This window comes from Eleutherodactylus coqui, chromosome 8, assembly GCF_035609145.1.
Source record: "Eleutherodactylus coqui strain aEleCoq1 chromosome 8, aEleCoq1.hap1, whole genome shotgun sequence".
In the NCBI taxonomy this organism is placed as follows: Eukaryota; Metazoa; Chordata; class Amphibia; order Anura; family Eleutherodactylidae; genus Eleutherodactylus; species Eleutherodactylus coqui.
The window spans coordinates 178457588-178475045 of NC_089844.1; the positions used below are offsets into that span (position 1 = coordinate 178457588).

At 46.0% G+C, this 17458-nt stretch overlaps 1 protein-coding gene across 1 annotated transcript; it reads right to left on the reverse strand.

The window, feature by feature from the left end:
• Window positions 1–4932: 4932 nt before the first annotated feature.
• LOC136578044 (guanylate-binding protein 7-like) lies at window positions 4933–17104 on the reverse strand. The gene is made up of 4 exons (XM_066577953.1): window positions 17092–17104; window positions 14558–14749; window positions 11518–11798; window positions 4933–4977 (listed from the first exon to the last, which is right to left on the reverse strand). The coding sequence occupies exons 1-4, from the start codon at window positions 17102–17104 to the stop codon at window positions 4933–4935; spliced, it is 531 nt and encodes a 176-aa protein (XP_066434050.1).
• Between the last annotated feature and the right edge of the window lie 354 nt (window positions 17105–17458).

The following is a 17458-nucleotide window of genomic DNA, read 5'->3' on the forward strand; positions in this document are numbered from 1 at the left end:
GCACTAAAACAGGGTACGAGATCCTCCATTTCCGCTCATATCATATCTTGTATTCAAACTAGATGCAGCCTAAATAGAGCTCCCATGCTCGCTCGTATTGCATATTTTATGAAGATAGAGGTAGTACAACAGGGTATTAAAGCCTCCTTGCCCATCCGTTGCACATCTTGCATCTTAGCTAGAGGCAGTACAAGCATATTATATCTTATTTCCAAGCTGGAGGCGGTACAGCGGGATAGAAGAGCATCCACGCCTACCCATATCACTTCTTATATCCAAGCCAGAAGCTTCCCAACATGTATTAGAGCCTCTATGCTCACCCATATCACATCTTGCATCTGAGCTAGATGTGGTACAACAGAATACTGGAGCTTTGATGCCCACCCATATCACATCTTGTATGTAAGCTAGAGGTGGCCCAACAGACTTCTAGAGCTGCCATGCTGCCCATATCACATCTCGTATCAAAGCTAGAGACAGCACAGCAGGGCACTAAAGCCTCCATGCCCACCTATATCACATCTTGTATCTAAGATAGAGTCAAACCAACAAAATATTAGAGTCTCTATACCTGCCCATATCACATCTTTCAAATCTTGCAAACTAACAGGGTACTAGAACCTCCATGCTCGGCCATATACAACTTTCATCTAAAATGAGGGGTCCAACAGGGTACTAGAGCTTCCATGCTGGCTCGTATCACATCTTGTATGTGAGCTAGAGGCAGTAGAAAAGGATACTACAGCATCCATGTCTCCTGTATTCCATTTTCTATCCAAGCTAGATGTGGCCAACAGGGTAGGAGAGCCTCCATACTTACCCGTACCACATTTACATCAAAGATAGAGGCGGCCCAAAAGGGTACTAGAGGCTCCTTGGCAGGCCTTATCATATCTTGAACCCAGGCTAGAGGTGGTGTAACAGGGTACTAGAGTGTATATATGTCCTTATCACATCTTCTAGCCAAGCTAAAGGCAGACTAACAGAATGCTAGAGCCTACATTCTCCCCTGTTTCACATCTTGCATCCAAGCTAGACATGGGCCAACAGGATACTAGAGCCTGCCACCTTTCCATATTACATCTTGCTTCCAAGCTAGAAGTGGTGCAACAGGGTACTAGAGCCTCCATGCTCATCCATGTCACATCTTGTATCCAAGCTAGAGGCAGTACAACAGGGTACTAGAGCCCCCATGCCCACCTGTATCACAACTTGTATCCAAGCTAGAGGCAGCCCAAGAAAAGGCTCCATGCTTGCCCGTATTACATCTTATATGTAAGCTATAGGCAGTACAACAGGGCACTAGAGCTTCTATGCCCGCCTCTATCACATCGTGCATCCAAGCTAGATGCAGTATAGCAGGGTACGAGAGTCGAAGTGCCCACCCATATTACCTCTTACATCCAAGCTAGAGGCTGTAAAACGGGGTACTAGAGCCTGCATTCCTGCCCATATTTTATCTTGTATCAAAGCTAGAGGTACAACAGGGTTCTACAGCTACCATGCTCACCTGTATTATAACTTGTATCAAAGCTTGAGGCAGCCCATCTAGAGTATAAGGTCTCTGCCCTTCCTTTCTGCTTTTGTCCAGCACTGAAGTTAACCAGCGCTGAGAGAGTTAACCAGGTCTCTGCCTCTCAGTTCACCAGTGGGGTTAATTAACCTTTTCCAATCCACTGTTTTACGTCTTCCAACATTCTGATTAAAGCAGCTCTGTGCAGCTCTGATGTCGGAAGACATCGGGCAGGGAATTCTTACTGTATATTGCCAACTGCTGCGTTGTCGGGGGCCTCATGTCACTTACTGCAGTACTGGCTGTAGCCAGCAGATGGCGCCATTGTATAATGGCAGAAAGAGAAAGCCCCCTAGGAAACCCAGAATCCAAAATTGGATTGAACAGGGTTAAGCTTACTCTCCTATTTAAGGTGAGATGATGCACTTCCTGGTTGCCTTTGATTTGTTGTTTGCACTCCCTGACATTCAGCCTCACTGGTCAATCTGTTTCTATGTCAGCACTGCGCACTCAATGAGTTCCATCTTGCTTCTGTCTTATTTCTGACCTTCTGTTCTGTCCGAGGTATCCTGCAAATCTGCATCTGTTCTTACGTTTATTATCTCAGTTTCTTGTCAGTTTGTCTCCGTTGTGTCCTGCATCTGTCCCGTGTTTCAGTCCCATCAGGCCCTGTCCCGTCTGCTAGTCCCGTCTAGCCCTGTCCCATGTGCAGTCCTGTCTGGCTCTGTCCCATGTGCCAGTCCTATCTGGCTCTGTGTACTTCCGCTTCAGAGATAGTCAGGCCCGAGGTTCTAGCACAGAGCTGCCTTTATCAAGGCGATCGCTCCGCTTATAGGTAGGGTCTTGCCATCTTCCCTGCAGCCAAGGGTCAGTCTCCCTTCATGTGTTTTGAGTTCTGTCTATGCCTTTCCACTTCTTTCTGTATTCCTGTCTCTGGATTGGTTCTGTATTCCTGTCCACAGTCTGCCTACCGGAGGAGTTAGCTACCAAACTCTCCAGGACTGTCTTCAGTCTTGGAGGGATGGTCCAGCGATCCACTAAATCCATGAAATAAAATTAATAACATCTTGCATCCAAGCTAGATGATGTACAACAGGTTACTAGAGCCTCCATGCCCACCTGTATCACAACTTGTATTCAAGCTAGAGGCAGTACAATAGGATACTAGAGCCTCCTGTCAAGGTATCAATTCTCCACAATAAATTATTCTTTTGCTGTGATATTGTAATAACCTATTTATATCAACATTATAATCATACGGAGAAAGTTTCATTCTATTCGACAACTACTAGGGGAGGCATTGGTTTTGACAATGAGGTTATAATGGTTTTACCTATGGTTTCTCTTTTAAACCATGTAATGATTTTTTTAGTTTATTTAATCACCCCCTAATCATCCATTTATCAAAGAATACCATTATAATGAAAAACATATTCATTTGATTATTTGCCTACCTGTTGGTATGTTTTGGGAGGCCAGGGTGTCTAGGAGAACCCATGCAGACACCAGGGGAACATGCAGACTTCATGCAGATGGGGATCCGGTTTGGGTTTGAACCTGGAAACTTAGTGTAAATGTGTGCCAGTGATAAACACTGAGCCACAATGCTGCCAACATGTTTAACCGCTCCCAAATTTCATGAGTGTTTTTATATGCATTTTTTCAAAATAAAGTTCTATAAGCTTTTTTTAATATATTTTCAACTGGATCTGCTTTTAAAACGTCTAAATATGTGTTGTTTTATGGCTTCTCATGAAAAAGCATTTTTGTAGCACAGAAATGTCTACTAAATTGACTGTGATAACCTTTATGTTCGGTATGGTTAATCTTGGCAGGAAAGATATAAGGAAAACTCCTGCCCACTACCTACTTGTTAGACTACTAACCTAACTGTCAGGTTGTTACATAATTCAGACAAACTCCTGCTTCCGGGTGCATCATAATACATGGAGACACCATTAGTGCCCAGGAAAGGCAACTGCTATAGGTGAAGTCCAGTTCTGTTGTCTTGTGTCTAGCCGGCATTGTTCCAACAAAGCATGAAACCAAATGCCATTAAAGGCCAATAAGTGTTAGTGATCCCTCACCTTGTATCTCCAGGTCCTTCTTAGTCAAGGCTTCATCGCTTTTCAGAATGTTGATTCCTATAATTTCCTTAGATGCCTGGTATTTCTGAAGCACCATGTCAGCCTAAACAAATAAAAATGTAGAAAATATAGCAATAGTTGGATAAATGATCAATACTCAGCCTACATGTACCAAGAACCTAACCTTAATCTCTTCTACTCACCTGAACGCCTTTCCCAGGTGCCATGTTATACTTGTCCACTATTGCTTTTAAATCTTGCTTGAATCTTTCATAGCCGCCACGAATGCTGTACGATCCTTGAGCTAAAGCTTCCTCGTGCTCCACAGAATGCTTCTTAATCGCACTTTCACACATTTCCTGAGACATTGCCTCATTTTTTTTGCAGAGCTTGTTTTTTTTCTCTTGCACTAGTTCCTTAAGGAAGAAACACGTAAACTTCTATTATTTACTGGTTTTTAGAGATAAGCTCCTAACGTAGATTAATATATAGAGCATTGAGGATATTTCTGGTCAAGTTAGGGCTGGACTACATTCTATATTAGCTCTTTCAATAGATGTAGGTTATACTCATACTTGCTAACTACCTGGAACATCTGTGAGGCTCCCAGTAAAAGGGTTGATCTCATGGACTTCTGGAAGATTTGCAAAGACTCTGGGGTTTAGGACTGCAATACTTCCAATATCCGTTGCTTCTCCTCCTCCACACGCCATGCAGCAACTACAGGTGAATCTACATGAATCCTCCTCTCCCGCACTCAGAACATCAGAGAGGACGAGACAGAGTCATAGAGGAAGAAGATTCATGAAGATGTACCTCAAGATGTAGCATGGAGGAGTGGATTATGTTCTGTAGAGAAAAGACGTGGGGTACTTTTGCTCCATTAAAATTGTGCTTAATCCATCGCCATCTAGTCCTAATCTATAGCATTTTCCATTGCCAACGGCCTTTTCTCTCCTATGGTCCCTTAGAGAGCTGCTTCAGAGGCTCTTTATGTGGAGCAAAGTGAGTGGACAAGTTTCTATTTACTTGAGTGCCAAATCCTTGACCCTGCATGCCTCCCTTCCGGTTGTGAAACTGTGCAGAGGTGAACGACAGCCCGGTGCTCTCCATCAGCGGTCCATATCTTCTACTTGGTACCAACTTGGTGCTTCGCCATCTGTGACGTGGTCACAGTTCCCTGTTGACTTCGTGGTGTGGAGGAGCAGAGGCCTGATAACAGCCTAATTTTAGCTTTCATTGAGTGGATGTACAGAATTTATGACAGCGCTCTACTGTGGTAGAGACCCGGGTTTCTGATTTGAAATATGTAGCCATACCTCAAAATGTAGCTCAGAAGGGTTGAAGCAGAGGATACAGCAAGTAACGGTAGTCAGACTTGAGGGACACAAAGTGTTCACTATGAGTTAATAAAGACTATTGTCCCATTGTGGCACAAAGTAGACACTATTATCTAACGGTGGCAAAAAAGGAGCCCAATTACTTTATTAGGGCACAAAGTGGGCATTGTTATTTAATGGGGGAAATGTGCTTTATGCATTATTCTCTGCAGTCTCCCTGACATGATTTTCTTAAGGTTAGCAAGTATAGTCATATTTAAGAGATGTATTTGATTTCTGTTTTTAGTAGAGATGAGCGAGCACCAAAATGCTCGGGTGCTCGTTACTTGGGATGAAAATTAAGCGATGCTCGAGGGTTCGTTTCGAGTAACGAACCCCATTGAAGTCAATGGGCGACCCAAGCATTTTTGTATATTGCCGATGCTCGCTAAGGTTTCCATTTGTGAAAATCTGGGCAATTCAAGAAAGTGATGGGAACGACACAGCAACGGATAGGGCAGGCGAGGGGCTACATGTTGGGCTGCATCTCAAGTTCCCAGGTCCCACTATTAAGCCACAATAGAGGCAAGAGTGGCCCCCCCCAACAATTTTTACTTCTGAAAAGCCCTAATTAGCAATGCATACCTTAGCTAAGCACCACACTACCTCCAACAAAGCACAATCACTGCCTGCATGACACTCCACTGCCACTTCTCCTGGGTTACATGCCGCCCCCCCCCCCCCCCGCACGACCCAGTGTCCACAGCGCACACCAAAGTGTCCCTGCGCAGCCTTCAGCTGCCCTCATGCCACACCACCCCCATGTCTATTTATAAGTGCGCCTGCCATGAGGAGGAACCGCAGGCGCACACTGCAGAGGGTTGGCACGGCTAGGCACCGACCCTCTTTAAAAGGGGCGGGGCGATAGCCCACAATGCTGTACAGAAGCAATGAGAAATATAATCCTGTGCCACCGCCATCAAGAGCTGCACACGTGGGCATAGCAATGGGGAACCTATGTGCCACACACTATTCATTCTGTCAAGGTGTCTGCATGCCCCAGTCAGACCGGGGTTTTTTATAAATAGTCACAGGCAGGTACAACTCCGCAATGGGAATTCCGTGTGCACCCACAGCATGGGTGGCTCCCTGGAACCCACCGGCTGTACATAAATGTATCCCATTGCAGTGCACTGGACAGCAGAGCTAACGTCAGATTAAATGCAGGTGGCTTCAGCCCACACTGCATGCCCCAACCTGACCGGGGTTTTTAATTCATAGACACAGGCAGGTACAACTCCCTATTGTGAAGTCCGTGTGGACCAACAGCATGGGTGGCTCCCTGGAACCCACCGGCGGTACATAAATATATCCCATTGCAGTGCCCAGCACAGCTGAGGTAATGTCATGTTTAATGCAGGTGGGCTTCGGCCCACACTACATGCCCCAGTCAGACTGGGGTTCTTTAGAAGTGGACACATGCAGTTACAACTCCGTGTGGACCGACAGCATGGGTGGCTCCCTGGAACCCACCGGCGGTACATAAATATATCCCATTGCAGTGCCCAGCACAGCTGAGGTAATGTCAGGTTTAATGCAGGTGGGCAAAAAATTAATAGGATTACACTGTAGGTGGGGGCCCCCAAAAATTGGTGTACCAACAGTACTAATGTACCTTTAGAAAAATTGCCCATACCCAACCAAGAGGGCAGGTGAAACCCATTAATCGCTTTGGTTAATGTGGCTTAATTTGTAACTAGGCCTGGAGGCAGCCCAGTTAAAATAAAAATTGGTTCAGGTGCAAGTTTCAACGCTTTAATGAGCATTGAAACGTATAAAAATTGTTTACAAAAATTATATGACTGAGCATTGTGGGCCTAAGAAAAATTGCCCATTCGGCGTGATTACGTGAGGTTTCAGGAGGAGGAGCAGGAGGAGGAGGATGAATATAATACACAGATTGATGAAGCTAAAAGGTCCCCGTTTTTGATGGTGATAGAGAACAATGCTTCCATCCGCGGGTGCAGCCTACGTATTGCTTAGGTATCGCTGATGTCTGCTGGTGGAGAAGAGAAGTCTGGGGAAATCTAGGCTTTGTTCATCTTGATGAGTGTAAGCCTGTCGGCACTGTCGGTTAACAGGTGGGTACGCTTATCCGTGATGATTCCCCCAGCCGCACTAAACACCCTCTCTGACAATACGCTAGCCACAGGACAAGCAAGCACCTCCAGGGCATACAGCGCGAGTTCAGGCCACGTGTCCAGCTTCGACACCCAGTAGTTGTAGGGGGCAGAGGCATCATGGAGGACGGTCGTGCGATCGGCTACGTACTCCCTCACCATCCTTTTACAGTGCTCCCGCCGACTCAGCCTTGACTGGGGAGCGGTGACACAGTCTTGCTGGGGAGCCATAAAGCTGTCAAAGGCCTTAGAGAGTGTTCCCCTGCCTGCGCTGTACATGCTGCCTGATCTCCGCGCCTCCCCTGCTACCTGGCCCTCGGAGCTGCGCCTTCTGCCACTGGCGCTGTCGGATGGGAATTTTACCATCAACTTGTCCGCCAGGGTCCTGTGGTATAGCATCACTCTCGAACCCCTTTCCTCTTCGGGTATGAGAGTGGAAAGGTTCTCCTTATACCGTGGGTCGAGCAGTGTGTACACCCAGTAATCCGTAGTGGCCAGAATGCGTGTAACGCGAGGGTCACGGGAAAGGCATCCTAACATGAAGTCAGCCATGTGTGCCAGGGTACCTGTACGCAACACATGGCTGTCCTCACTAGGAAGATCACTTTCAGGATCCTCCTCCTCCTCAGGCCATACACACTGAAAGGATGACAGGCAAGCAGCATGGGTACCCTCAGCAATGGGCCAAGCTGTCTCTTCCCCCTCCTCCTCATCCTCCTCATGCTCCTCCTCCGCCTCCTCAACGCTCTGAGATATAGACATGAGGGTGCTCTGACTATCCAGCAACATACTGTCTTCCCCCGCCTCCGTTTCCGAGCGCAAAGCGTCTGCCTTTATGCTTTGCAGGGAACTTCTCAAGAGGCATAGCAGAGGAATGGTGATGCTAATGATTGCAGCATCGCCGCTCACCATCTGGGTAGACTCCTCAAAGTTTCCAAGGACCTGGCAGATGTCTGCCAACGAGGCCCACTCTTCTGTAAAGAATTGAGGAGGCTGACTCCCACTACGCCGCCCATGTTGGAGTTGGTATTCCACTATAGCTCTACGCTGCTCATAGAGCCTGGCCAACATGTGGAGTGTAGAGTTCCACCGTGTGGGCACGTCACACAGCAGTCGGTGCACTGGCAGATTAAACCAATGGCAGCGTCCGTGTGGGACTTGCGGAAATATGCGCTGAGCCAGCGCACCTTCCCGAGCAGGTCTGACAAGCGTGGGAAGCTTTTCAGAAAGTGCTGAACCACCAAATTAAAGACGTGGGCCAGGCATGGCACGTGCGTGAGGCTGCCGAGCCGCCACCAGGTTACGGCCGTTGTCACACACGACCATGCCCGGTTGGAGGCTCAGCGGCGAAAGCCAGCGGTCGGTCTGCTCTGTCAGACCCTGCAACAGTTCGTTGGCCGTGTGTCTCTTCTCTCCTAAGCTGAGTAGTTGCAGCACGGCCTGCTGACGCTTGCCCACCGCTGTGCTGCCACGCCGCGTGACACCGACTGCTGGCGACGTGCTGCTGCTGACACATCTTGATTGCGAGACAGAGGTTGCGTAGGAGGAGGGTGGTTTATTGGAGGAAGCATACACCGCCGCAGATACCACCACCGAGCTGGGGCCCGCAATTCTGGGGGTGGGTAGGACGTGAGCGATCCTAGGCTCTGACTCGGTCCCAGCCTCCACTAAATTCACCCAATGTGCCGTCAGGGAGATATAGTGGCCCTGCCCGCCTGTGCTTGTCCACGTGTCCGTTGTTAAGTGGACCTTGGCAGTTACCACGTTGGTGAGGGCGCGTACAATGTTGCGGGAGACGTGGTCGTGCAGGGCTGGGACGGCACATCGGGAAAAGTAGTGGTAACTGGGAACCGAGTAGCGCGGGGCCGCCGCCGCCATCATGCTTTTGAAAGCCTCCGTTTCCACAAGCCTATACGGCAGCATCTCCAGGCTGATCAATTTGGCTATGTGCACGTTTAACGCTTGAGCGTGCGGGTGCGTGGCGGTGTACTTGCGCTTGCGACGGCTGGACGGTGCGCTGAGAGACATTGGTGGATGGGGCCGAGGACAGCGGAGGTGAGGGTGTGTGTGCAGGCCAGGAGACGGTAGTGCCTGTGTCCTGAGAGGGGTGTTGGATCTCAGTGGCAGGTTGGGGCACAGGGGGAGAGGCAGTGGTGCAAACCGGAGGCGGTGAACGGCCTTCGTGCCACCTTGTAGGGTGCTTGGCTATCATATGTCTGCGCATGCTGGTGGTGGTGAGGCTGGTGGTGGTGGCTCCCCGGCTGATCTTGGCGCGACAAAGTTTGCACACCACTGTTCGTCGGTCGTCTGCACTCTCAGTGAAAAACTGCCAGACCTTTGAGCACCTCGGCCTCTGCAGGGTGGCATGGCGCGAGGGGGCGCTTTGGGAAACAGTGGGTGGATTATTCGGTCTGGCCCTGCCTCTACCCCTGGCCACCGCACTGCCTCTTCCAACCTGCCCTGCTGCTGCACTTGCCTCCCCCTCTGAGGACCTGTCCTCAGTAGGCTTAGCAAACCAGGTGGGGTCAGTCACCTCATCGTGCAGCTGCTCTTCCTCCGAATCCTCTGTGCGCTCCTCCCTCGGACTTACTCCAACTACTACCTGAGTGATAGACAACTGTGTCTCATCGTCATCGTCCTCCTCACCCACTGAAAGCTCTTGAGACAGTTGCCGGAAGTCCCCAGCCTCCTCCCCCGGACCCCGGAAACTTTCCAAAGGTTGGGCATCGGTCACGACAAACTCCTCCAGTGGGAGAGGAACCATTGCTGCCCATTCTGGGCAGGGGCCCGAGAACAGTTCCTGGGAGTCTGCCTGCTCCTCAGAATGTGTCATTTTCATGGAGTGAGGAGGCTGGGAGGAAGGAGGAGCAGCAGCCAGAGAATTCAGAGTTGCAGCAGTGGACAGCGTAGAACTCTGGGTGGTCGATAGATTGCTGGATGCACTTTCTGCCATCCATGACAGGACCTGCTCACACTGCTCATTTTCTAATAAAGGTCTACCGCGTGGACCCATTAATTGTGAGATGAATCTGGGGACGCCAGAAATGTGCCTCTCTCGTAATCCCGCAGCAGTCGGCTGCGAAACAGGAGCTCGGCCTGTGCCCACACCCTGACTTGGGCCTCCGCGTCCTCGCCCACGTCCACGTCTTCTAGGCCTACCCCTACCCCTCAGCATGGTGTATTACGAGTAGAGCAGAAACAGAACGCTGTAATAAAATGTGCCGCTTATTGGCCTGTGGTTGGAGGCTGACTTTGCTTACGGAACGCACAGCAGAGCCAGGAAACACTTTTGCGCACGCCTGCAGTGAGACGTAGGTGCGTATGACTGAGATAGTGGAATTTACAGCGCAGAAGCAGTCAAGTGGCCAAAGGCCAGTAGTAGGCCTTAAGTATTTTGCTTCTATTTTTTGAACGGCAGAGCTGAGACAGTAGACAGATACTGTAGGCAGCGTATATATGTATACTGTTTCAATGTGGACAGGATGATGGCGGTGATGTAACGGGCACCGCAGAGCCAGGAAACACTTTTGTGCAAGCCTGCTGTAACGCTTAGCTGCGTATTAATTAGGACTACTACCGCCAGCAGACACGCAGTACACTGAGGACCGTCACAGGCAGCCCAAATATAGTTTTTTTCCCAAAATTTGTTTGAAAAAGCCCACTGCCTATATAGACAGTATATCTCTTTCACCTTTTTCACTGTCCCTGCCTCACCAGTACTGGCCCTATACTATGTACAATGACTGCAGACTGAGGAAGCAATGCTCTGCACGGCCGATATACAAAAAAAATAAAAATGTGCCACACAGCTCCCAGCAGCCTCAACAGTACTGCACACGGTCAGATGTGGCCCTAAGAAGGACCGTTGGGGTTCTTGAAGCCTAAAATAACTCCTAATACTCTCCCTATAGCAGCTCCAGCATTAGCAGCACTTTCCCTGATCTATGTCAGAATGCATTTGTGGCGAGCCGCGGGAGGGGCCGATTTAAATACTCGGGTGACACCTGATCTCGCCAGCCACTCACTGCAGGGGGGTGGTATAGGGCTTGAATGTCGCAGGGGGGAGTTGTAATGCCTTCCCTGTCTTTCTATTGGCCAGAAAAGCGCGCTAACGTCTCAGAGATGAAAGTGAAAGTAACTCGAACATCGCGTGGTGCTCGCCTCGAGTAACGAGCATCTCGAACATGCTAATACTCGAACGATTATCAAGCTCGGACGAGTACGTTCGCTCATCTCTAGTTTTTAGCCAATGTCCATGTACTATGTGCTTCCTCAAAGCTTCGCTCACTGCATTTCTTATGCAAACTTCTCATGATTCCAGATGCTTGAGTAGTGAGACATAAAACAAGCCATGTGTCATGAAGAAGGACAGAATGTCCTCTGAATAAAGGTAATATATGTTTAAATGTTGGACTCACCATTAAGTTTTTCATGAATTTCTGTTTTTTGTCTCTAAATGACCTTTTCAGGAATATCTGATGAGCTTCATCCTCACACTGGGAGCTGATCTGCAGGAACTGGTCCAGTGTGTCGGTGGGGAAGACGACTCGCTCCTTCATCATGTTCTCGTAATGTTGGGCAGCCTCCTGGACAGCTATTTTGTTTTCCATGTCAGACAGTGAATGTGCTATTTCCTCCATGCATGCCATATTGGACACCATTATAGCGCTTGTGTACATTTTTGCCAGTTCATCGAGTTCTGAAAGCAAAGCAAGCAATGTGTGAATGGATAAAATGTCCTTCATAGAGAGTAGCGGATATTGGAAAATGCTGGAGAAACTGGACAACTTTATGCTGGATGTAACTGCCATATGTGTCATAACTCACATGGGGATCATAGGTACTCTAGGGATAATAGTCTAATTTCACATGTTGGTAATAGTCTACACTCCAAGAAGTAGAGTAGGTGACTCTTATGTGGGAGGTAGTAGTCTACTCTCATGTGAGTATAGTAGTCTGCTTTCAGATAGAGACAGCAGTCTACTCTCAGCAGGGCTATGTAGTCCACTATCTGGTTGGGACTGTTGTCTACTCTCAAATGTCGACAGCAAAAAATGGATGAAGAGATAAAGTGTCCTTGATAGAAGGGGCCACATCATCACATTGAAAAATGCTGCAGAAACAGACAAGAACATAGGGAGAAGTTGTCACAATCGGGGGCTAAAACGTTCGCGCTTAGCATTAAATAACCAAGTTGTGACCCCTTTAATTTTTCTATTTAGGACCTAAACAATGGGCATGCGAAATTTCATGTTTGCACCACACCGGAAAGTTAGAGAATTAGATTGTGTAAATTACACAGGAGTGCCAATACTTTTGCACTTAGCATTAAATAATCCAGTTGTGACCCCTTTACTTTTCCTATTTAGGACCTAAAGAATGCTCCTCCCAAATTTCATGTTTGTACAACACCGGGAAGTTAGAAAATTAGTGGCAAGTCAGTCAGTCAGTGAGTCAGTCATTGAGGGCGTTCACCTTTTATATATATAGACTAGCTAATATACCCGGCTTCGCCCGAGTTAATTTGGTACTTGTGTTTATCTGGTGTTCACACAGAAAATCTAATGAAGTCGTGGTTACTTTAGAGATACCGAGGGAAAAAAAAAGGTTCACCATTTTGCATGGTTCTTTGCGTTACCCAGGAAACACCACGTGAAGGTAACCATGCAACGTTTTCTTTATATAAAATGACATCAGGAAGTGAGAGAATTAGATTACGCACATACAATTTGGACGCTAATTCTTTTGTGCTTAGAATTGCATAATCGAGTTGGGACCCATTAACTTTTCTTATTCATGACATAATCAATGCTCGTGCCAAATTTCAAGTTTCTATGACATCGGGAAGTGAGAGAATTAGATTCTGTATGTAAAATTTGGATGCTAATTATTTTGCGCATAGAATTGAATAATCGACTTGGGACCCATTAACTTTTCCTATTTATGGCACAATCAATGCTTAAGCCAAATTTTAAGTTTCTATGGCATCGGGAAGGGAGAAAATTAGATTCCGTACGTAAAATTTGGACTCTAATTCTTTTGCACTTAGAATTCAATAATTGAGTTGGGACCCATTAACTTTCCTATATATGACACAAGCAATGCTCATGCCAAATTTCATGTTTCTATGACATCGGGAAGTGAGAGAATTAGATTGCGTACGTAAAATTTGGACGCTAATTCTTTTGCACTTAGAATTCAATAATCGAGTTGGGACCCATTAACTTTTCCTATATATGACACAAGCAATGCTCATGCCAAATTTCATGTTTCTATGACATCGGGAAGTGAGAGAATTAGATTACGTACGTAAAATTTGGACGCTAATTCTTTTGTACTAGAATTGAATAATCGAGTTGGGACCCATTAAATTTTCCTGTTTATGACATAATCAATACTTTTGCCAAATTTTAAGTTTCTATGACATCGGGAAGTGAGAGAATTAGATTACGTACGTAAAATTTGGACGCTAATTCTTTTGCACTTAGAATTCAATAATTGAGTTGGGACCCATTAACTTTCCTATATATGACACAAGCAATGCTCATGCCAAATTTCATGTTTCTATGACATCGGGAAGTGAGAGAATTAGATTGCGTACGTAAAATTTGGACGCTAATTCTTTTGCACTTAGAATTCAATAATCGAGTTGGGACCCATTAACTTTTCCTATATATGACACAAGCAATGCTCATGCCAAATTTCATGTTTCTATGACATCGGGAAGTGAGAGAATTAGATTACGTACGTAAAATTTGGACGCTAATTCTTTTGTACTAGAATTGAATAATCGAGTTGGGACCCATTAAATTTTCCTGTTTATGACATAATCAATACTTTTGCAAAATTTTAAGTTTCTATGACATCGGGAAGTGAGAGAATTAGATTACGTACGTAAAATTTGGACGCTAATTCTTTTGCGCTTAGAATTAAATAATCGAGTTGGGAACTATTAACTTTTCCTATTTATGACATAACTAGCTGATATACCCGGCTTCGCCCGAGTTAATTTGGTACCCGTGTTTATCTGGTGTTCACACGGAAAATCTTATGAAGTCGTGGTTACTTTAGAGATACTGAGGAAAAAAATATGTTCACCATTTTGCATGGTTCTTTGCGTTACCCAGGAAACACCACGTGGAGGTAACCATGTTATGTTTCCTTTTTATAAAATGACATCAGAAGTGAGAGAATTAGATTACGTACGTAAAATTTGGACACTAGTTCTTCTGCGCTAGAATTGAATAATCGAGTTGGGCCCCCTTTACTTTTTCTATCTTGGACATAATCTATGCTTGTGCCAAATCTCATGTTTCTACGACATCGGGAAGTTGGAGAATTAGTGGCGAGACAGTCAGTGAGTCAGTCAGTCAGTGAGTCAGTCAGTCAGTCAGTGAGGGCCTTCACCTTTATATATATAGATAATACTTCACCCACGTTTTATAGCCAATATCGCACCTTTCTTGGCTGCAGCTAACTTGTTCATCAGATAGGACTTTTCTATTTGATACAAGACATCTATGGACACCACCACAACCACGACCACCACCGGCTGCTCGATTGTTATAAGGATCTTTATGGCTTCTTCATTCACAGTTAGTTTTCGTGCCTTCGTGTTCTCAATCAGACACACTGGGCTGTCCATCATGGCTGCAGGGGATACAGTAAACAAAGAGTTAAACGCGGTAATCATGAATTGCATTATTTACACTGTGCTAGTTTTTGTAAATGTTTGCCTTCTTCTCTTTGTGTAGATCTGCCCTTCAGCTATGGCTCAGAGCTCAGGGCCATCTCATCTGGGCATTCATTATCCCCCAAGGTCAAAGGCCATTTTAGGAGGGAATTTTCAGGTCACATTTATAAAGATTTTGTACAGAATATCTTAAATGTTGATAACTTCATAATTACAGAGCCTCTTCATTTATTATTTTTTTGCCAATATCCTTTCTTTTGATTATCAGTATTGATGGATAGTTTTAACTTTAAAATGGATGTGTCATCTGAAAGTGACCTCCTGTATCAAAAGAGATTGGACCTTTTTGTTTTCCAGAATTTATGGTGATTTTGTATCATTTTTTTGAAGTCACTATGTTTATTTTAAAATATTCCTAAAGTCCTACCATTTTCACAATGACCACTAAGCCTAATAATAGTATAATACCTCCTGATCTATTGAGAGAACTTCTGAGCTGTCATCTCATTATCTTCATAGACAGAATTACAATAAAAGATGGTGATACCTATACATGGATTGCTCAGGATCCACTATTCACAGTAGGTGATTTTACAGCTCACTTCCTCCCCTTCCCTGCACAGGTCATGGAGCATGTCCATATCACTTTCCCATAGAAATCAATAGGTGATGGTCACAGCTTACCATCCCCACTCCCTACAACTTAGAGGCGGTGCCACAGCATACTAGAGCCTGCTTACCTGCCCGTATCGCATGTTGTATCCAAGCTATAGGTGGTACAACAGGGTACTAGTGCCTCCATGCCCACCTGTATCATATATTGTATCCAAGCTAGAGGTGGTACAACATGGTACTAGAGTCACTATGCTCACCCCTATAACATCTTGTATGCAAACTAGAAATGGTATAACAGGGTATAAAAACCTCAATGCTCCCCCATTTCACATCTTGTATCCAAGCAAGAGGATGTACAAGAGGGTTCTAGTGTCTCCATGCTCGCCCGTATCACATCCTTTATGAAAGCTAGAGGCGGTACAACAGGGTATAAGAGCCTCCCATGCTCACCCATATCACATCCTCTATCCAAGCTAGTGGCGGTAAAACAGGGCCATCATGCTTGCCTCTATTACAATCTGTATGCACGCTAGAGGCGGTATAACAAGGTACTATAGCCACCATACCGGCACGTATCACATCCTATATACAAGCTAGAGGTGATACAACAGGACAGTAGAGTGTACTTATTAACCTATATCACATCTTCCAGACAAGTTAGAGGCAGATCAACAGGATACTCGAACCTCCATACCCAACCATATAATATTGTGTAACCAGGCTAGAGGTGTTACAATAAAAACGTGAGCCTCCATGCCCATCCATGTCACGTCTTGTTTCCAAGCTAAAGGTGGTAAAACAGGGTGCTAGAGCCTCCAATCCCATCCATGTCACATCTTGTATCCAAGCTAGATGCAGTACAACAGGGTACAAGAGCCTCCGTGCCCACCCGTATCACATCTTATAAGAAAGCTAGAGATGGTACAACAGGATCATAGAGCCTCCATAGCATCCGTTTAACATCTTGTATCTAAGCTAGAAGTGGTGCAAAAGGGTACTTGAGCCTCTATGCCCATCTGTATCACATCTTGTATCCAAGTTAAAAGCGTTACAACAGGGTATTCAAGCCTCCATGCCTGCCCGTAACACACCTTGTATCTAAGCTAGAGGCTGTACTGCAGGGTACTCAAGCCTTCATGGACATCTACATCACATATTTTATCAAAGGTAGAAGCGGCCCAACAGGATATTAGAGCCTCCAAGGCGTCCATATCATATCTTGCATCCAAGCTAGATTTGATAATACAGGGTAATAGAGCTTCCATGCCCAGCCGTATTATATCTTGTATCTAAGCTAGAGGCGGTACAACAGGGTACTCAAATCTTCATGCCCATCTGTATCACATCTTGTTACAACAGGGTCTTAGAGCAGTACAATTGGACACTAGAACCTCCATGTCGACATGGGTAACATCCTCTATCTAAGCTGGAGTAGGTACAACAGAGTACTATTGCCTCTAGCCGACATGTCACATCTTGTATCCAAGTTGGAGGCAGTACAACAGGGTCTTAGAATCTCTGTGCTCACCCATATCACATCTTACATCTAAGCTAAAGGCAGCACAACAGGGTAATAGAGCCTCCATGCCCACCCATTTCACATCTTGTATCCAAGCTACTAGAGCTACTAGAGCCACAATGCTCGCCCGTATCATAACTTTCTTCCAAGCTTGAGGCAGCTTACCTAGAGCTTCCATGCTTGCCCATATCAGATCATGAAAGCAAGCTAGAGGCGGTACAATAGGGTACTACAGACTCCATGCCCATCCGTATCACCTCTTGTATCTAAGCTAGAGGCGGTACAACAGGGTATTAGAGTCTCCCATTAAGGGGTCAGTTCTTCACAATAAATGATCCTTTTGCACTGATATTATAATCACTTACTTATATTAACTTTACAATCACACAGAGAAAGTTTCATTTCATCTGACAACCCTAGCCGAGGTTCTGGTTTTGACAATGAGCGTATGTTTTAGGAGTGTATTGGGAGGCCAGGGTGCCCAGGAGAAGCCATGCAGACATGAAGGAAACATGCAGGCTTCATGCAAATG